This window comes from Opisthocomus hoazin, chromosome 7, assembly GCF_030867145.1.
Source record: "Opisthocomus hoazin isolate bOpiHoa1 chromosome 7, bOpiHoa1.hap1, whole genome shotgun sequence".
NCBI lineage: Eukaryota > Metazoa > Chordata > Aves > Opisthocomiformes > Opisthocomidae > Opisthocomus > Opisthocomus hoazin.
Window position 1 is genome coordinate 7,410,470 of NC_134420.1, and position 21,784 is coordinate 7,432,253.

A 21,784-nucleotide genomic window follows, 5' to 3' on the forward strand; every position below is an offset into this window, starting at 1 on the left:
CCACGCTGCCAACAGCATTCTCTTTAACGCTTTCCTTCAAAACAAAATACAGGACTACAGAAGCCACGAAGGTGTAATGCAGGTGTAAAGCTAAATGGAAAGGAAGCCTTAGCTCACAACATGTCTCCTTTTTCAGACAGGACTCTGCCAGCCTCTTAGTAACCTTTGCGTCTCAGAAAATCACCTCTTTTCTACAGGGTATTCAGGTGCAATAACGTGGCACACGCCTTCTGTAACACAAACTTTACAAGGATGCTGACATAACTGATCTGCTTCACAGGAACCAGTAACTGGCTCTAGTGATTCCTACGCCTGATAAAGAAATTGAGATCAAAATTGGTTACAATTTGGTATGCCACATTATTCTCTCAAATAATATCATTTTCCTCCCAAATAACATGAAGGGCTACAAAAAATGCACACAGGGTCTCAGAGGAAAAGCTTCTCTGACTTATACCATATGAGATATTCATTTCCACGTGCCATAATTAGATAGTGGATGAAAATCTTCAGCAGACTTCATTTTACATTAAAAGATTAGAGGGAAGGAACCACAAACCTAAGTTACTACATATGTGTAGTAGAAATACAAACCTGTGGAGTTCCCACGTGGGAAGCCATAACCAGTGAAAACAGGGCGTGGTTTATTCCTAGCATTATGTAGCCATTCCTTAAAGATCTTCTCTGATCTTGCTTTCTTCTCCTGGAGCTCAGCTTCCCTTTCTTCTTCTTTTTCCTGAAGATAAAAAAAAATATCTAAAGTACTTATAGACAAAGCCCTATACAACATACGCAGCATGGTAAATAAATCTCTTGCAGATTCCCAGACCGCTGAATATATTTCAAATATGTTTTCAAATACAAATACATTTTCCTGACAATAGAAAAGTTGCAATTTATTTCCTTCAAGTCTGGGAGGGGGGGAAAAAAAATCAACCTCCACATTAATCCAGTGTTTCTCTGAGAAAAAGCTCTCTTGTAGCTTTTGGAAGACTACGTGTAGAAGATATTCGGAACATAATGGGCAGATGACGAGGGCCTAGGGTGCTGCAGTTAGCCTAAAGAGGCTACTGCATCCGGAACAGCCATCTGCTCTTCTCATCTACCCATATTCATACAGCCTTATATCAGCCATGACTGGGCTGCCTCCAAGCTTGGAGCAGGCTTAGGGAACCATTAATCAAAAGTAAGAGGAAAAACAGTATATTTAGGCATGGCATTTGGATTTAAACTAAGTTTAATTGACACTGTGAAGATGGTTTAGAAGAACCTACGTAAAGAAGATGTGACTAAAAAAATGCACGCGGTTTAAATCTGGCTGATGACTTTCATTTTCCTGGGTTTCAAGGTCCTTGTGCCGTGCATTTTAGAGACTCAGCAGAGACATAGAATCAGTTTGCTAAGCAGGAAATAAACACCACCAGTACAGAATATTTATACGTGTTTTCATTAGATGGAAAATTTTGAAAGACTGTAAAATTAGTGTAATTCAGGCCTGAAAATTGATATGGTTCAGCTTACGGTACTTTAAAGCTAATCCAAATAAATTATTATATGTACGTGTGAAATACCTACAAATGTGTTCTGCACTTTAAGAACAAGTGCTGTAATTACAGGGGGAATACAGATAAATTCTTCTCACCACAATCGTCCCCCACACTTAGTTACAACAGTAGTGTAGTACTCCTACAATATTACATATTCTACTGAAAAATTATACTGTAATGTTAATTAAAATACAACCAATCAACTGCACAGATAAGACATCTGGTCACACATTTCACAGTTTCCAGGCATAATCATTACCAATATGTGATACTTCAGAGGAATTCTGGATGATTCCTGCAAGCGTAGCCTTGTTACAGCATTTGTTCTAGTGAACAGACCTCAAAGCCCGCACTTTAGGAAGCTAACAACAAGTATGAGGTCTTCTGAAGCTCACTATAAAAATACGTAGGTGATTAATTAGTACGAAATAACATTAAAATTAGAACTGCTAGGATCAGATTGGTACAGACAGATATGAAGAAAAATGCTTTTAATTAGAAATACATGAAAGTATAATTATAACAGTGGTGCTGGGAGAAAAGTGCCCAGAATGCCACCTGTTTTCTGTCTGGGTCACCCTGCAAAGGTCTGCATAACAAAGGTACACTGTGCAGTTTGCACTTCTCTTTCCCTTATCATCTCACAATCGCAGTAGGTTTGCAAAGACTATTAACAAAAATGCATTAATATCCATCTTGCTTTGCTGACTATACCTCAGTGTCTTCAATGCACCAGCATCACAACTTTTGGAAGTTTTTTTCAGTACAACACTCCTATTTGATAAATTCTAATCAATTCAATCAACCAATACATTTAATGTAAGTTACAGATTAGGTAACCCCATCCAAATAAATGATCAGCTGATTAATACCTTCTCTTTCTTCTTCTTTTCTGCCTCTTCAGCTCTCTTCTTCTTTAACCATTCTTTATACTTCATTTTAGCCTTTTCTTGTAACTGCATTTTTTCTAGTTCCTTTGTGGCTTTTTCTGCCATTTCTTTGCTCAGCTTTCGTTCCCTTTCCCTTCTTTCCTACATGAAACAGACCAAAGAAACAGAATAGAAACGTTTCAGTATATTTCAATAGGCAATTCTTTTGAGGGATACAGTCAATTTTATTACATAATTCCAAATAAAATTATTATAACCCTGAATAAAATATCACATTGCAAGCTCTTTGAAGACAGAACCTATTCATTGCTAGGTTGCAGATAAAATAGTTTCAAACATATAAACTTGTCAGAAAACATCAGAAAAATTTACTTTCAGCACTCCTTATGTTATTATGTTTACTACCCTGTTTTATTTATTCAGACCTTTTTTTAAAACACTTCATACACTTCTCAGTATCTCTGGGAAAGCAATATATGTTACAATTCTTGAAAATCATATGTTAGTTTTACTTTTCGGTGAATCCAGAGCAAACTACAGTTCCAAAAGGAAGTCAGGCAAACTGCCCCCTTTTAAGAGTCACTGAAATATGCAGGTTGTTCAGCACACGTAAGAATAAATTGACATGAAAATAAGAAGTTCACATGAGAATCCAGTTCATGTTTTGTGGTATTCTCTACATTTTTTATGTTCTTTAGTTTATTCGCAGATGGACTTCTTCTATGACTCAATCTACACATTTCTCCTCTTCAAATGATGACAGGGAAAACGAGAAGACACATTCGAGGATAGGCAAAAAGTGGTAACTGAATGTGAAGTGAAACTGCTACCTGTATAATTTGGAAGATACCATACACAGATGTGTCATTCACTTCTACGTCTTTTCGGTGTGTGTGTATCTAACAGCATACAACGGTTTGGGGACCATTCTCTAAGCTAACAAGCACATATTGATGGCCTCTTCTTGATCTGGGAAGTATTTTCATCTGAAGACTAACAATAGCTCTCACTTCCCCTCCCTGTAACCTTTATGAAATGTCTGGGATTCTACTGATTCAGTACTACTTCTGCTTTTATTAGCTGTGAAGAACCTGAATACACACGTAGAGGCAAAAATCTTCACCAGGCAAGCTGTGCACACGACTTGGAGAGGCAGAAGACTTGAGATCAGTCTCCACTTCACAGGAGAGAACTGCTGAATAAATATGTTGTTTTTCTTTTAAGAATTTTTTTTTCTTGTATGCTTCCCTTTCCCTGCATACTCCTCTTGAACATAGGAGATGTGTAGTTTAGCAGGAACTTATGCTGACTCAGAATTATTACGCTTGGCAGTATGGATGTCAAATACAACTGAAAAGTATAATAAACTGTGTCTGTCATCTTTATGAAAAAGAGGAAAAACACATTTATGAGAAGAGCAAGAATATACTTCCCTTCCTGTTTTATCTCTTAGAAGCACAAAAAGTCAGAAAGCTAGAACTGTGCCCTGTTCCCCCCATGGGCCCCTCCTCCTCCTTTTTTCCAGATTTATTGCACTTTTGGAAAATCCAGTTATGTATAAAGAAGCAGATGCCATAATACTGGAGTAGGGGACCAGCACAATTCTCTCAGTCTGGTCTAAACAGGATATTTGCTGGTTCAATCCTTGTCCTCCATACCAAAATTTACCAACAGTCTAATATAGTAGCATCGTACAAAATAAAAACTTTAGCTTATATTGCCCTGCAAAACACTAACTCATTTCTGCCATTTATTGGATGAGATGACAAGGTGCAAAACCATGGCCAATAAAGAGAAAATGCATTGCTTTCAGGTTAAAACATCTGCCATTTTTTTGTAAGACACAGTACTGGGTAATCAGCACTTTAATCTTTGAATCCTTATCCACATTACATGAAATTGTTTCAAGAAAGAAATCATTCCAAGCATAATCTTAGCTTACTCTTGGCATTTTTTCTGAGCGTGCCATAATGCTAAACTGCAGACTTCTTATCAGAAGAAGCCAGTTTACAGAATTGCTTGAGTTAGTGTACCCCTCTCTGTGTTTGCCAACACAAGAAGCATTACTACAACTTGTTAAATAGTGTATTAACTGTGGGGTTTTCTCCCCCCTTTTACAAGCTATGCCTTATTAACCGTATTTACCATAATCTCCGAGGCAGATGTTTCTTCATCTGAACCATGACGATACTTTCAGTATCACTGTTTTGGTATACTCTTGTCAAATATTCTAATCTGATGATAAAGGTTATTTGTGTACACACTGCACACAACTTCACAAATCAATCAGCTATTAACTATAGCTTCTCCTTGGTTTGTGGGGTTTTTTTCTTTTTATTTCTAATACATTCTAGGGAACACGAGCTGAATCTGTTCTGCAGTGTAAGGAAAATAGTCAGATATTAATACACTCCAATTCCAATGCATATTCTGGAATGTAAAACTCCATAGAACTACAAAATAATGGAAGTCCTATTAATATGATTTCACAACACTATTTGTAAGGTCTGTACATGTTATAAAATTATTATTTACAACTAACACCAACGAAAAAAAGAATGTCTTTCAGGAAAAAAAAAAAAGTTGAGATTCTGAAACATGTTTGTACTAGTGAAGAATGGAAACAAGATCTTTCTTAATATGAAAACAAAACTTTTCATGCTTAAACACAAAAATTAAAAAAGAAAAAAAATCCACTAAAAAGGACAAAGAATCTATTTTTAGCAAATTATGCAAATCCTAAGTATCACGTGCCTTAAAAACAAATAACCTATTGTCTAAGTTTTTCCCCCTTCTTTGTCTAAAATTCATCTTAATCTCTTTTACTCATAACTGTTCCTCTGCCCCTTCATTATCAAATACTCCCCACATGCATCTCTCAACAACTCCTGTTGCGAGACAAGGACAGTCTGGGACACATAGAAAGCATTCATGTAGATGAGAGATACACACTGAACAGTGAGCTAAAATCATTGGTGAAGAAGGCTTACAAAGACTTCAAAATATTTCGTTGTTTGCTGGCTTATCTCTATTGTACATGAAAGTAAGTTACAAAAGTAAGGATCTTTCAAAGCTACAGTCTTTAGCTAAGAGTCTTACATAAAAAGCATGAAAATAAAAGTAAGAGAAAATGAAAAAAATAGGGCCGTTCGATACCTAGGGGAAATTGTTCAATAATGAACAACAAATATAAGCATAAAATAGACTAAAAACCCTTCTAAAGACTGCAATTAAAAGGCAAGGAAGCTTCAATAATGTAAATTACTGAATCACAATACTTCAGATGAGTTTAGCCACTATCTAGGCTGACCCAAAGTTAAACTAGGTCCTACAGAAACTATGATATGCTATGCACACCACCATGAAAGCCACAACTTCCAGCGAAACATCCTTAAGACGGCGAGAGTCCCTGCAGAATTGCAGACTTTGCAGCTGCCTAGAAATTATTCTGCAGACAAATCAGAAACGTTTCCTCCTTGTCATGCACAGAACAGCTTTGCGTTCATAAAGTTAGCGTACACCACATTCCCAGCTGCTTTAATAATCTGTTTCATCTCAAGCTCCTGTCACCCTGGCCTTCCCAGCTTCCCCCCATCCTCACTATTTTCCCTTATACAAGTCTATCAAAAATGCTAGGAATGTGCATATTAATGTGCCTGTTCTTCAATCCTCCCTTCACTCTCCTTCCACATATATACAGGGAGGGGGGGAAATTACATAATTTGTTTATGCTTGGTGTTGTCAGATTGGGTTTTAAAAATTCTCTTTGATCTTGTGTTCAAAACAGACGTGATCTCTCCACTAAACCACTAGCAAATTTACATACACTTTAAAATATGATTACAGGTATTACATAAATTAAGGTATTGATTGTAAACCATCCAATTACTCATTGCAAGAAAGGCTTGTTCTCCCGCCACCCCACCCAAGCACATTATTAAGGAGAAAGGATACAAATCTGCCCTGCGGGTTCACTGCTCTGGGCTGTGATCCTATCAAGCCTTGGAACTCAATGAAGCCTGGGCTAGGTCAGTACTTGGAAATCCCCCACCCAAACCAAATCCAGCCATCCCACAAAGCAGTGATGGTGACTCAGTAGGCAGCGTGTGTCTCACCAAAGTCAGCACCAAACCAATGTCTCATCAACGTAATCACTAACTTTTCAAGGAAAATCAGACCTATGTATCTGTGGAGGGCTGTCAAAGGAATTTAAAATTTGAAGAAGCACCCCACTTTCTTCCTGACAGAAGGTAGAAATATTAAATAATTTTCCAGGCAGAAAACAGCCCAACTGCCATCGAAACAGAGACACTATATCCAACTGGAAGAAAATTAATAAAATATGTATTTCTGTATTTTCACATCAATGATTAAATGAGAGCTGGAGAGGGTCAAGCGCAGAGCTGCTTTCTGTTCTGCATTTTCTATGTAGAGTGTCACCGAGTAGAAACATTTCCTGAAATTAATGTTATGGTTGATATTTTTAAGATAATTCTCACAGCAATCCTTTCCCATTTTGTGGTCTGCAGAATGTGATGACGTTTTTCTTTTCATACACAACTGAAGGTTCCATTTCACAGCTGTTTGTTCTGACATCTTAGCTACCATATTCTAGCATAATTTTATGCCGACTGATGGCAAAATATAGGAAAAGTCCACACTGCCAACATCAGAAGATACATCCAAATTTCCTCATTTATCCTCGTCAGAATCCTGAACATCAATCACATTATACAGCCTCCGAATTCTGGGTTGCTCGGCCAATTGTTATTATCTTTTCAATTTAGCCCTATTACACAGCTCAGACACCAAGCCTAGCCCACAGAAACACGTCCTTAATCTCTCCAGAACTGGCATGTGAAAAGAACAAGAAGCTAGAAAGGAGGTCAGTGAAACAGCGCTGAGCTGCAGTTGTCTACTGACGGGCAGGTTTACAACGATTTACTGCTCAAGTTCACACAAATTCAACGCAGACCCCACTGCAGTCCAGTAACTGGAGAACTGCAAGATGGCTACATACACGGATCTTTCTCCCGGACTGTGTTCCTTTCATGTGGGTACTTGATATATGTGACAAGCAGAAAGTCTTGGTGTACTCGGTCCCTGAACACTCTTGGGGTCTTTAGAAGAATGCAGGCTCCACGAATGCTGCTGAAATACATGAGCACTCATATTTTAATCATCTGTCATCCTGAATTCCTCCTCCATAAGTCCATCTAAAACTCATTCTAACACAAACCACGAGAAATCAGTTCGTTCTACTTACAGAAATCTAAAGGTAAGTCTGGACATAATACTTCTGGCATTGGCCATGCATGACCTCACAGCAAAGTCTCGTGTAAAACACATCAACACTGTGCTTAAGAAAAAAAAAAAAAAGACTGTTTTGTAAAGTAGTCCAGGTCTAGACGCCGAAAAACCCACAATATGCAGAAAAGAAACCCCCAAAACTTGAAATTAAGCCCAGAGTTACAAAAAAAAACTTTAGATATCTAAAGACAGACTTGGGCGCTTAAGCAGTAAATTTAAATTGTTAAATGATGTTGGTTCTCAAGCTTGGAAGGTATTCATGCTAGACATTTAATCTTCCCTCACAAATATGTTTCCTGAAAGGGTTCAGTCTTGAAAAAGGTGAACATCTCAGCATCTCTTTCAATTCTAAACTGTCAGCAAAACCCATAGCACATCAAGCTCTACACAAAATGCAGCAGCAACCACTGCTTTGACTCAGAACAATAGTCAGGCTGTTAGAACATTATCCTAGGACAGGGAGGATCCGGATTTCATTACCTCTCTGCCTGAGGGGATTCAAAGTAACATGTCCCACTGCGGGGAGAAGACTCCATCTAGCAGGCTGCAGGCTGGGATGACAGGATTCTCCATCCCATCTGTTGAAGCAGTACCGCTCCTCACAAAATAATTAACGACTCATTGGATGAAAGAGAAAGAGCATCAGTGAGCATGACTTTTTAACTTGAAAGTCATGCTTAAGCTGCCGCCAAACAATCTGTGTCTGTATGAAGAATGGTGAGATAAAGTATGCATTAAACAAAAAGTCTTTGGAGTGAGAGTTGGAAATGAAGTCTCTCTTCTGGGAGGAATCACGCAGCACATCAATAAAAGGAAGTCTGTTCCAAGAACAGTGTCATACATTATTTTATAATGTGTTGGTTCTAGGCTTTTATATTTGCTACTGCTTGTTCTTTCTCATAAAGACTATCAGACAGTAGTAAAGCACATTATAAGGACAAAATTTTTAATGAAAAAGCATCGAAACAGAATTTTCCCATACTGTACCTGTTTTCTATTAAAATTATATTTGTCAGTAAGTAATGAAGACTTATTGAAAGAAAAAATTAACAACAAAGAATTGAATATCAAAGTTCTATGAATAATGCCTGCTTTGCCCATATTTACTTTTAAGAAAAAATAAAAAGTGATGCCTTATTCTGTATTCAACAATGCAGAAAGTATTTGAAATGCTACAGTCAAATTAAGATTGCTATTGGAATAATTCATTTTTCTAATGTAAAATGTGTAACTTCACTACTTGTGCTCTTACAACTTTGCTAGGTATCACATTAATATAGCATAAAGTATTCTATGCAAGTTAAAGACTAACGACAAGGATGTTAACAACAAGAGTTTCAGAATTAGTTATTTTTGGATGCAAGCATTCCACTTTCGAGATTTCAGTTATTGTTGCAAATACACATACTAAATGCACACACTGGATTTTGGCTGGGACGGAGTTAATTTTCTTCATAGCAGCTCCTGTGGTGCTATGTTTTGGATTTGTAACCAAAACAGTGTTGATAACACAACTGTGGTTTAGTCATTGCTGAGCAGCACTTACACAGCATCAAGGCCTTTGCTGCTCCCCAGACTCCCCCGTCAGCTGGGGGTGCACAAGAAGCCAGGAGAGCTGACCTCAACGGACCGAAAGGACATTCCATGCCATATGACACGCTGCTCAGCCAGCAAAACTAGGGGAAAGGAGGAGAGGGAGGCACATTAGGAGTTATGGTGTGTGTTTTCCCAAGTAACTGTTATGGGAGTTGAAGCTCTGCTTTTCTGGAAAAGGCTGAACACCTGCCTGCTGATGGGAAGTACTGAATGAATTCCTTATTTTCCTTTGCTTGCGCGTGGAGGGCTTTTGCTTTACCTATAAACTGTCATTACCTCAGCTCATGAGTCTTCTCACTTTTACCCTTCCGATTCTCTCCTCCATCCCACTGTGGCAGAGTGAGTGACCAGCTGTGTCGGGCTTAGCTGCCTACCGGGGCTAACCCACAACAATATATAATATAAATATTTACATGTACACATATACATTAATTGAATACTCTGGATATTTCTAAGTTCATATTCTATTGGCATCTAAGAATGAAGTAGCTTTGCAGAGACAATAAAGGTGGATTAAATATGATTGGAAGATACCATATGAAATCAAGCACAGAGGGTGGAGTGCACTGCATCAATGTCAATTTTTTAAATCTTTGATGAAAAAGCTGTTGTCATCAAGCTTGACCTTTAATCCTAATTTTATATTCAGCATTAGTTCATAAGAGGTTCTGACTGGTATAACAATGTTCTAAAATAAATGGTCACACCACTTTACAGACACTTCACAGTTTATGCATCCACAACGCATTTATCAAAGCCTTTAGTACTTTGATTTGAAGGCAATTAATCAGTAATTCAGCAATTGCATATAGCTTACTTAAGTGTTCAATCCCATAGCTGTTAACAGGAATGAAAGAGACTCTCACGCCTCCGGATCAAAAGTTCATGTAAAACAGGAAAAGAAAAAAATGTGCTACTGTCACCTTCCTATTCTACGGCAAAACATTAGGAAGCAAGTCATATATAACTGGGGTTCTGCAGATAGAGTCTTGTAAACACAGCACTCCTGATACGTGGGCAAGTCAAACCCAAGTTACACTTACAAACATAAAGGCAGGGGCTGGGTCCCTGTTTACATGAAGAAAACAACATTTCCTGTGAGACTACATAAACGTCAAAATCATCCACAGTTCTTTACAGAAATACCAGTAAGAGGACACAGAATAAGGAAGAAAGGGAGCCTGGAAAGACACAGGTTTCAGAAACCAAACTCTAGCAAGGAGTTCTCCATACTGCACCTCATTCCTGGGAAATGAGTTTTTAAGGGTAAAGTCTTCTTCCTGGAAGAAGACTACATATGTCTTGAATTAATTAACTCAAGTGCAAGGGGGGGGGGAACAAACTAGCTTCAGACAGCAGCTTACATATTTTCCAACACAGAAGAGAAGCTTTTCACCAGCATCTACAGAAATTTCCACTGACTAGAACACAGTAAGTTATCAGGCAGCAGAACCAGCGCCTGGTCACACTGTGAAGGAACTTGGAATTGAACCACACTGGACAAATTCCGAATAGTAGTGGTCTTCAAAGGAAACACTATGAAAGAAAGTATGAATCGCTGATCAACTCTGAACATCTATGACCCCACCTATCACATTTTTTCTGTATATTTTATATCCAGCCAGAGTTTTGTTGTCACATATTAATCCACCAGAATTTAGATGAGAGAGAAAAATCCTTGGAAGGAACCAGAAATGGGATTCCCAAATATTTTGAAGACATTAAGCAATATTTTTTTATCTTGCTCCTTAAACCGTTCTTTACTCAAGTCTGTAAAACAGTCTTGGTATCATTTACAGCCTGCTAAGCCAAATAGTTATGAAATTTTTATTTGTTAAGCAAGAACATATTTGACAAGACACAAGTCACAAAGATGCCACTACGGAGAGGAGATCTTCAAAATACATCACACACAGGTAGGTCCCACGATTCAAATAATTCCAAGATACAATTTGGGAGGGTGAGGTGAGGGTGTGGTTGGTTGGTTTTTTAAACTTACTCAGTGTTGGAGAACAATGACTGAAGTTAACTGATCTGTTCAGTATCTGCAGGGAGTCAGCATATAAACATGAAATGATAGACTTCAAAGGTCTTTTTTTTTAATGATAAATTCTAGACATTCTCTACCTCTTGGTTTTATTTTCAAATAAAAAACTTCACTCCACTATGGGTGGGTCCTTGCTTGGCCCCCTCCAAAAAAAAAGAAAGAAAAAAAATCTAAAGTGCCAGAATGAACAGACACAGAGAAAATAAGCTTTCACAAGCATTAATTCTAGCCTGAACCACTGAGACAGTAGTTAGTTTTCAACACCTATTCAAGATTTAGTTCTATGATTAGATGGGGATCGATTCCTTTCTTTCTAAACTCCATAGTTCAGCTACGAGCTGCCTACACAGAGCTCCTTACCAAACTGGAGTCTAAATACAGCAATTAGCAATCAAGCAAGTATTTTAACATTCCAGACCGATTAAGATGGATTCTAACTGATTTGCTGATCTATGTCCAGTTCTGCATACCACTCACACCAAGGTTACTTCAACAACGAAAACAAGGCACTGAACACCAACTTCACTTGCTTAGCATTTATAATCATGCCCACCTCATTTTTAACAACAAATCTAACAGTAACTCAGAACAGTTTTTAGTTTTAGTTATATACAAAATCGCACTTTACAAAAGTTTTAGTTACATACAAAATCATGTTGGGTTTAAGCAAATTTTCTTGCGTAATCAAAAAGCATGTTTGGAGGCATTTTAGAGTTAAAAGAGTTTTGATTGATATTCCTGTGACTTGTTAAAAAAATAGAGCTCTATTACATCTAAAACAAAACAAGTCAAACAGAATATTTACTGTTTGCTTGCCCACAAATGACTCAGCCTTAGGAGAGAGAGAAAGTAAGACTATTTTTGTCCAGCAGAGATCTAGTATCTTACTGAAAATTGTAAAGGCATTAGTAGAACCAGCGCAGTGCCTGACAGTACATTTCATTAAGCTTTTATTTCTTAGTGAGCTGCAAAACTTTGCCATATTTGCATAAACATATTTCACAGCTTAATGTTCTTTCATAGTTCATATTTCAGTATATTACTTCTAGTTCATTTACAACCTTTAAAATCACAAAAACTATTTACATAGAAGAATATCAAATGGTTATGATTCCTTTATTTTTAAAAATAGTTTATGCAAAATGATTGGAAGGATAAAAAAACTTCACAGCTACACTTTTAAATATATATTAAACAATAAAAACCAAAACTGCCAGTGAACAAAAATAGTGCTCAAGCTTTGCTTCCAAACCTGACCCTAAAGGACTATATTTAATAGTCAAAGCATCACAACTGACATTGGCATGCAACAAAAGGCAATAAAACTGGCTTGGCATACAGAAAACCATCAGAATTCTTGTATGCACATACAAACATTCTACTTCTGATATAAATGTCTCTCACACTGATGGTCTGAAGATTCTTCCAGCAGTGTCTCCTGGTGCTGGATGCTCAAAATGAGGAAAGAAGTTGCATGTGCTCAACCATGCCTTACTTCCTTCGTCAGTACAGAATTCAGCGATGAGAAAGGAGACAGACTTGTGGAGATCACACAGGCAACATCCCCGAAAGTACTGCCTGGATATGAAAAAGGTGAGTGTTTAATGCAGATCTCAGTGAACAACACTGTGAGTTTTGCCTCAAGGAGCACCTTCTGATGCTTCTAGGAGGAAACGAAGTGAGCTTTCCTAAATATGAGATGTATACACACTCCCCAAGAAAATCATAGCAACTGTCAGTGCTCATGAATCTAACCTTATACTTCATGTGACATCTGCACACAATTTTAAACACCTTCTTAGTCACTGAATAGACATATTTATCCTACAGTCTGCATCCAGAGCCACAGACAATCTTCTGGAAATGTGAAGCGGTAATGTCTATGCAGCACAAATGTTAATATCCTAAAGACAACTAAGAGTTTCAGTTTGTTCTTGATTCGAGTGTGGTTTACAGAAAAGACTAGCCAATGAATCATCTGATTTAAATGAAAATCAGATTACTTTTGGTAAAAGCTTGAGACATGGCCTAAAGATGACCTTATCCTTCCAAAATATAACATGATAAAGTCCAGACACAAATATGCTTTTTCCCGTCCTCTGGGCTGATATGATTACGATAAGAGACCTCCTATTCCCATAAACAACAGACAAGAAGTTGTTAATCTGTAAATCCACAAAGGTCCAAGGAGGACCCAAATAGTCAGAAGTTTACAGAAGCTGGGGGGGGGCAGCAGGACAAGTGAGAACAGGAGCTTTCACTGTTTTGAACTGTGAATGATTTTAAACAAGCAGCCCAAACTCTTTCAAGCCAATGAATAGTTACAGACACCTATAATTTAATTTACATTTCAGAAGAGGAAAATGGCATTCTTTGTGCTGAATAATAAATCTTCTACTTTTTGCTGTGTACTTTAATAAGGAAAGATCCTTTCTACATCGTAATAAATGCTTAGAGCAGGACTGATTTGGGGGCAGGTTTATGCCAATCATCCAGCCAGCACTGAGACCAAGAATAATTAGGTCAGATCCAAACACAGGTTATTCTAGTGGTTCTAGACCAAATCTGGAGTTCTGAAATGGTGAAGACAAATGTATGAAGTCTGGATATCTAGGCCAGATAGGGCCATTGAGATATTTTTAATCAACTTTCAACTGATTTTATTCAGAAGTACAGAACAGTAAGCGACTGGTATTGCTACAGACCATAAGACAATGAACGCATATACCCATGAACTACCAGGGGCTGAACAAGCCCAAGCCTCCCAAACATTCCCATTTTAGCCACCCATTAAACACGCTTGCTTGGTGTGACACAGGGCTGTACAGTGCTCCACTGAGGTCAGGATTCTGTCTGCTTCTGACCCTGGACTTAGGCATCCCTCTCAAAAGAAGATAAAAAATTTTTGATCCCACTCAGAAATTACTTTTTGAATGAAGGAATTCCCAGTTGCTAACTGCGGTCTACTGAGAACTTCCTGAATCTGGCCTCACACCTCAATTATCCCTCTAAACTCTACCATATTATTTGCCTGTCCACAATGGCACTTCACTAAATCCTTCTTATGGCTCTGCTTGGTGTACAAGACATTGTAGATAGTTAAGATGTACAGTTTACCTAAAACGCTTGGGCACTGAACCCAGAAGTCATAAAGAGTAGGGTATAGTGAAGACCAGAACCCCAGCTATAACTAGCAGAAGGCTGCTGCACAAGATGGAGGCCAACTATCAGTTATCTGACTACTCAGAAAACAAGTCTCTTTATACCTTATGGAAAAAAAAATAAATCAGTGTTAGAAAAATGTTTAACTGTGTTGGTGTGGTTTTACAATTTTCAATTAAAACAGCCATTCATTCAGCAAACTAAAAACACGGTTCTCCAAACAGTCTAAGTAATTTTACATAGGTTTACTTAAGCATGGTACGTGCTACAATATTTGCAGCCAAAGCAATATTGTACCTCTTCTCTTTTTTTTTGTACCCATTCCTTGTGCTTCTCTTCAGCTATCCTTTTCCTCCTTTCACATTCTTGATTTTGCTTCATCTTCTCAAGCTGTATGTTCATTTCCTAATTAAAGAGAAAGTATGCATCTTAAATCAGTGGTGACCATCTACACCAATACACTCAGTACTGGAAACAGCGCTTGCAGTTAAAACAACATACATATTAGATTTTGAAATTTTTTCTTCATTACGACTTTGGAAAAGATGGATGCCAGTCAACACAGAAGTATTATGAAATCAAATCAATGGCAATGTATAATTTTTAGAATATGAACTGGAAACACTTGTTTTAATTAGGTTTTGGAAACAATTCAACATAAGGAATTGCTCCTCAGCTTATTTAAACGCCCTTTCAGTCAGTGGAATCTTAATTTGCAGCAGTACTTTCTTACAATACTTAAAACACGGTGTACTGCTCTGCATTCAGGAAAGCATCAAAATCTAAGTGAAATATGACTCACTTGTGATCTTTAGTACCAGAACTACAGGAACCTTACGACTTAACCCAAAGCTTATTAAAGACAACACTATTACAGATTTTAGCAAACTTTGAAGCAGGAGCTTTGTTTTGAAAATAAGAGAAAAAATTTGAAAGTATCTTTATAGGACATCAGTATATATGCAATCACTTATATTTGTCCAAGGAAATGAATCGATAAAGAAAAAATATGACCAAGACGACAATTTGAGATGTCCAGCTTCTCTAACAGTAGCATTAGCACAAAGTCCTATTTTTTGATGAAAATTCATACCTTCAAACATAGACAAATGGAATTATTTCCACGAAACTGATTTTATGGTCCCTAGACTGCAGTCAGTTTCAGAGAGAAACCCCTCTTCTTAGGACACTGAGTTTGAATTTAGTAAGACACCAAGAAAAAACAGGAGTCTACAGAGAGCTTAAAAGAAAACACAATACAGACATATTTTCAAAATATAGTTGTCGCTGTATTGAGGCAAAGTTACGGCGACTAACACCTCCCTTGAGTTCCGAGACATTTGTATTGCAGGGATCCTGGCTTCTGTAACAGGTAAAGGCACTGCCAGTACCCAAGAAGACCCCATCCACTCCAAACATTTCTCCACATTTCCAACATTCAGGGCAGACTCAGTGCTGCTGTCAGTGAAAGATCTGGGACTTCACAGTTGTTTCTTAGGATATCAGTTTAGATTACTTTTTATATGCAAATGCAGCAATACATTCTTACATCACAATCACATACTTTGTTCTCTTCTGGCATCTTACAAAAGGTTGACTGTATTTTTCCCCTGATATAAGCTATTTCAGTTGCCTACATTGCAGTTTAACTTCTAATGCTTTCAAAATCTTATAAATGAGAATAAAATATTTACCTATCCCACCGATTTCTACATGGCTTTACGTAATGCTTGTCCTATGACTGCTCTTAATATACAGCTGACGGAGACATCTTCTAGATTACATTTTGTACTGCATAAATGCTATTGTGTGATGTACAAGAAAAAGTTACTTTTGTTCCTCGTCAAGACCACATGAGAAGTCCATACACCAACCACATTTCTACATGACATCAGAAACTACTTTGGCTCATTTTTTTTACTCAAAAATCAAAATAGGGAGAGACGATTACCGACCTGGAATCTAAAGGGAAAGTCATGAAATGTGTGGTGGATATTAACAGATCAGAACATACTCCTCAAGTTTAACAAACTATTATGGTGTTACACTGACCTCTAAAACACTGTTCCAGAACCTTCCAGAGATGGCTGTTTTATGCACAACGTGAGGCAGCCCACATAAAACAACTATTACAGATAAAACAACTTTTACAGATAAAGTGAATCACGGAAAGGTTAGGACATTGCTCAAGGTCAAATAGTAAATCAGTAACTAAAGTGAGAAATGATCTAACTTTGATGTGATTGTTCTAACCACCACCCAATACTTCCAATTTGATTTTAAACAACTGTATCATTTAATCAACTGCAACTACAAACATATTAATCAAGAAAAGATACAGCGCTCTCACTTAATTCTGCCCCAGCCCCAGTATTCAAGAACTGTTCATTTGCAAGGGGCCAAAAGGTAGAAGGAGGGAAAAAAATGCTGGGACAGGGAAACCTATCCTGGGAAAGGACACCAAACAGCTGTATAATTACACACACAGTGGATAACAACGCTGTGCCTCATATCTAACCAAGTAGCTTGGCATACTTACACCCAGCACACGCCCTGTCGTGTTTTACTACCTACATGCAGGCATATGTACCCATGATGAAAATCAAGGTACCAATTATATAAATATGTTTTAATCCTTTAAACTCAAACCATTACCTGACAGTTGGATAAGCAAAATATTATACAGCACCACTTCAATGAAGCATAACGTTTAGCAAAAGAGAACAGACGTAGCATGAATCATGTCAGCATTGTCAAACACAAACACTACGGAGGCCCAAGACACCAAAAAATAATGGGCAAAACTACTTGTGTTTCCACAACCAAAAGAAAAAAAAAAATCTTGTGCTTGCTATCTTCTGTTAGACTTCACATCAAGCCAAATGGATGTATTCACCTCTGCAGCTCTAGCTTGCAAGCGGGCACGTAGTTCCTTCTCTTTGCCAATGAACCATTCTTCCCATGGTGAAAGATTATCTTTCAAAGGCGACTCTTTTTCCCCCCTTTCTATTTCAGAGTCTTCAGCCTTCCTGAATTAAAAATAAGAAATGTAAAAAAATATTATCTGTAATATATTTGATGAAAAGTTAAACAGTGCTACTGCCTTGAAAAATTTACATTTCTTTTACGGCCTATCGTGACAACAATGACATAGTTTTTCTACTTGCTTAGTAATCTCCAGAATGTATAAACAACATTTATATTGCACCTCTGACCAGGCCCTTGCGTTCTACTTATTAAATTTTAGCTAGTTAGCGATGTGTTTTCCCCCCTGTTCCAAACTGTGGAACATATTCAAGCATTACCTTTTATGAACTAAACAAAAATTAACATCAGAAATATCAAATGTCACCTTCCTTCTCACATATGAAAACCAAGGGAAACCAGAGATTTAGCATTAACATCCTGTCCTTGGATATGTGGAGTCTCTCTGTGACAAGTGACCTTTAACATGAGCAAAGGATAATCAAGAATATTATTTCTTCTTTCAAGTCCTATAAAACTGAATTCACGATATCAAGCAACCTTGGCATTTAGAATCCATTCACTCTAACAGGTAAAGTTTTCCATGCTAAAAAGCTTTCACAGGAAACATATTTATGAAATACGGCTTGCATACAATACTTGAAGATATTATACAAGGTTCTATTAGACCTTTAACAAGGTAGCTTGCATAACTCACTCATAACTTCTTTACTCACAAATAAGGCAGCAATCTGAGCCTCAGGCCAGAAATGTCTTTTATAATATTCTATACATGTACCATCTCATAAGTAAGACAGTATGTTAGGCTCTAAGTCAATGAAAACTGGAAACATGCCAATAGATTTCTTTACAAGATTTCTTCTATCTTATAAATATTTTTTTCTTAACAACAAAACTGTGATACTAGACTTCACTTTAGTATTTTATATGAACGTATGGGCTCTGGAAATGCCTACCTACATACATATTCCACTACAGTGAGTAGTTCTGTTTGCTCAATTCAAGCTATAGAAGAGGCCTCCAAACAAGCATATTATGTTAATGTTCCTGAAATAGATCTTTTAAGCATAAGATTTTCGGTTTGTTATCAACATAAAAGTATTATGTATTCACAGGGAACAGCAATACTGTTATAAAACATTCTATGTCCCGGTAATCTTTAGAATATATTTCTGTGATACAAAGCATCTGGGGACAATGTCAGCGCTAAGGAGTTTTGTCCTGCTCTTCTCCACTGTTCCTACCCACGTGTGTACGCTAACATGACTGTTCACTGGTCAAGATGTGACATGTCCAGGGGAACTGATTCATGCTGAAATGAACCTGGAAAAGGGTTGGTTTCCCCACACGGAATCAGCCCCCAGCCCTCTTTCTACTGTGCTGCCATGGAGATGTAGCACAACAGAACTGACAGGACACCCTGACACACAGACAACGTGTGGACAGAAGGAGCACAGGCCAAGCACTCCCAAGCCCAGCGTTGTCCAACACATTCTGCTGCACCCTAGGGCTTTTGTGCTACCGCATTAGCAAAGGTAAAAATTTAACAGAGACAGTTTTTAAACAGGTACATATAACAAGGAATGCAACTTAAGAATGTATAATAACACATTTTGTTAGAAAATAGCTCTCAAAGTTTATTAAAGATAAGGATAAAAGTATTATGCATTCAAATTCAGGAAACCAACGCAACTTTGTCCAGACTTGACATTTTGGGCAGGGATACTTCCTCAACACATTCTTTTGCTGTGCACAATTTGCATCGTGGCACCTTGCACTAGAATAATGCTGACATATGAGACCAACCTGAGAAAAAGTACTAGCAGAAGGAATGAATTCAGAAAAATATTATTTACTACGTGTTTTCTTGTATCAGTAATTACAAAGTTCAAGCTGCTCATGTCTCAAAAAAAAAAACAAAACACAGTAATAAATTAAAACCTTATGGTATAAAAGTGAGAAATAACAGATAATGAAGTTTAAACAGAGGAAAACACAAGCTCAATGTGAAGAAGTGTTAGGAGAAACATTTCTGCAGAGTTGTGTCTAAAGCTCTTAGATTGCACCCGAGCACAGACTGGAATCCTCCCCCGGGTGCGTCCCAGCCACCAGTCGCTCTCTCCCAGGCACACCAATTCTGTATTTTGAGCCACGTGGACCCTGGATCTCACGGGATCATCTTCTGAAATGCTAGCACGTTCACAGCTACGACCTTCCTCAGAATAATTAAGATAACAGACTTCTTAAAGTACCACATTCTCAAGTGCACATTTGTTTTTAAATAAGTGTCTTAAATCAAATTAGATACATTTGGCATTAGAACTGAAGTGTGATTAATAGAAAACACTGTGATTATCATTTATATTCACTTAAGTCACGGCATCAAACATAACACTGATCCATAATGAAAGTATGAAACACTATTTCACAGGGCCTTGTTTTCAGACTTTCTCTTTTGCAAATATTGCATTTCCCACATTAAATGTCTGCCTCCGGCTAATTTTTGCGTAGTTTTAAGAGGACAACAACAAAAAGACTCTTTGAGAGAGCGTGTGCATATGGGGTTAGTGACTGTGTAAGAAGAAGTGTTTTTTATTACTAAACTTTGGAGATCTTGGCAGTTCTACACGGAAGCTGCTACATGAGCATTTGTAAGACACTTCTTACAACACAGCAGCAGCATTACTCACACGCAGTGTCTGCGCGGGTGCAGTATACGTTGTGCCTGCAGAGTTTCATGAGATTGTTCCAACTCGGGCCCTAGCACAGGTCGTCTTCAGTTGCATCTTACTGCTGCCAGAGAGTACTGGAGCAACAGGGCCGGAAACTGAGAGCTGCTTCAGGGAGCACCTCCAGCTGCACAGACATGTAGTAGTTTGAGCTGAGTGCTATGGAACTTCACGGTACGTGAACAAAATTGCTTATTGGGAAGAAGTAAAATGAGAGGTAACAGAAAACCTGAAACAGGAGGGACCATAAACTGGCTAATAACCTTTCCACTCTGAAGCTTCTATTTCTGACTACATTTTCCCTGGACTTTTAGCATCTTTTCCAAGAAATGCCTGTAAGAAAAGTTCAGTGTGGTCCATATTCCTTCGCTGCTCTCCATGGAAGTCTGAGAACCACACTGGAACCCTGCGCTCCCACGAAGCTCAGCTGTCCTCCCCTTACCCCGCCGGCATGTTTAGCTCAGTTCAGCCTTGCTAGTTACATCCACCATCGGTTACCACACGGATCTGCAAAGCTTCCATTGCAAAGGTCCTATTCCAGACAGAGACTGGCACTCCGTGCCCTTCCCCCTGTTATTTTACAGAGGAATAAGAATTATTCTCCTGTGAAGCAGAGGAGATCCCGAGGGAAGACGTTAAGTCTACACAGAATTAAAAGGGAATGAAATTAAGCCACAGGAACAGGAACTGTGCAATGCACGCACACACAACTGACTCTGGATATAGCTACATACACCAGGCAAAACAGCCCTTTCGCTTCTAAGAGCGTTTGAAAGTATGACAGGAAGGGCCTCACATTTTTAACTTGCAAAGACCCTGAGGCTCAGCTCAACAGCTCACAGATATTTCACAAACCCATGAAAACACCCAGCTGCCCATCGAAAAGACTGCCGTAACCTGCGACTTCCCAAGATAGCATAAAAAAAGGGGCAGGTGCCCAAAGCGCTCATCTATGCGAACAAATTGCATTTATGTGAAACAACCTTCCGCCCCCAGCACAGGCCTCAGGCGGCGGGAGGCGACTCCGGGAGCCCGGCTCCTCGGGCAGGGGCCGGTCCCCAGCCCCCGGCTCGAACCCGGGCCCAGACGCAGGCGTTACCTATGGCCTCGCCGGCTCCGGGAGGCCGCGGCCCGCTCCTCCTCCTCCTCCTCCTCCGGGCCGCTCGGGGAGCTGGGGCGGGACGCGGGGTAGAGCGGGGAGCAGCCGGAGGCACTGAGGGGCTCCTCGCCCTCGGAGCTGGCGGAGGACGGCGGGCTGAGGCGGGCGGCCCCGCTGCTCATGCCGGCAGGCAGCCCCCGAGGAAGAGGCCGGCGGCAGGCGGCTAACGGCCGGCACCACGGCGCGGCGGGCGCAGCCCGCGCTCCCGGCGGCCCCCGCGGCTCCCCCCCCCCGTCGCCATGCAACCGGGACGCCGCGTGCCGCCTCCGCCGCGCCTGCGCCCGCCTCGCCCCAGCCACCGCCTCCCCGCCTGGCCTGAGGGAGCGGCGCGCGGCGCCGGGCCCGGGCGGCGTCGCTTT

At 39.1% G+C, this 21,784-nt stretch overlaps 1 protein-coding gene across 2 annotated transcripts in view; it reads right to left on the reverse strand.

Moving 5' to 3' along the window:
• The window catches only part of CCDC34 (coiled-coil domain containing 34), a 43,588-nt gene extending 21,969 nt beyond the window's left edge, over window positions 1–21,619 (reverse strand). For both annotated transcript variants that reach the window (XR_012764600.1, XM_075427048.1), the window contains exons 1-5: window positions 21,366–21,619; window positions 17,449–17,581; window positions 14,850–14,957; window positions 2,420–2,578; window positions 595–736 (exon numbers count right to left, since the gene is read on the reverse strand). Coding sequence is in view for 1 of the 2 variants with exons in the window: in XM_075427048.1 (XP_075283163.1) it covers window positions 595–736; window positions 2,420–2,578; window positions 14,850–14,957; window positions 17,449–17,581; window positions 21,366–21,547 (724 nt within the window). In the remaining variant the exon portion in view is untranslated. The remainder of the gene's footprint in view (window positions 1–594; window positions 737–2,419; window positions 2,579–14,849; window positions 14,958–17,448; window positions 17,582–21,365) is intronic.
• Window positions 21,620–21,784: the final 165 nt, after the last annotated feature.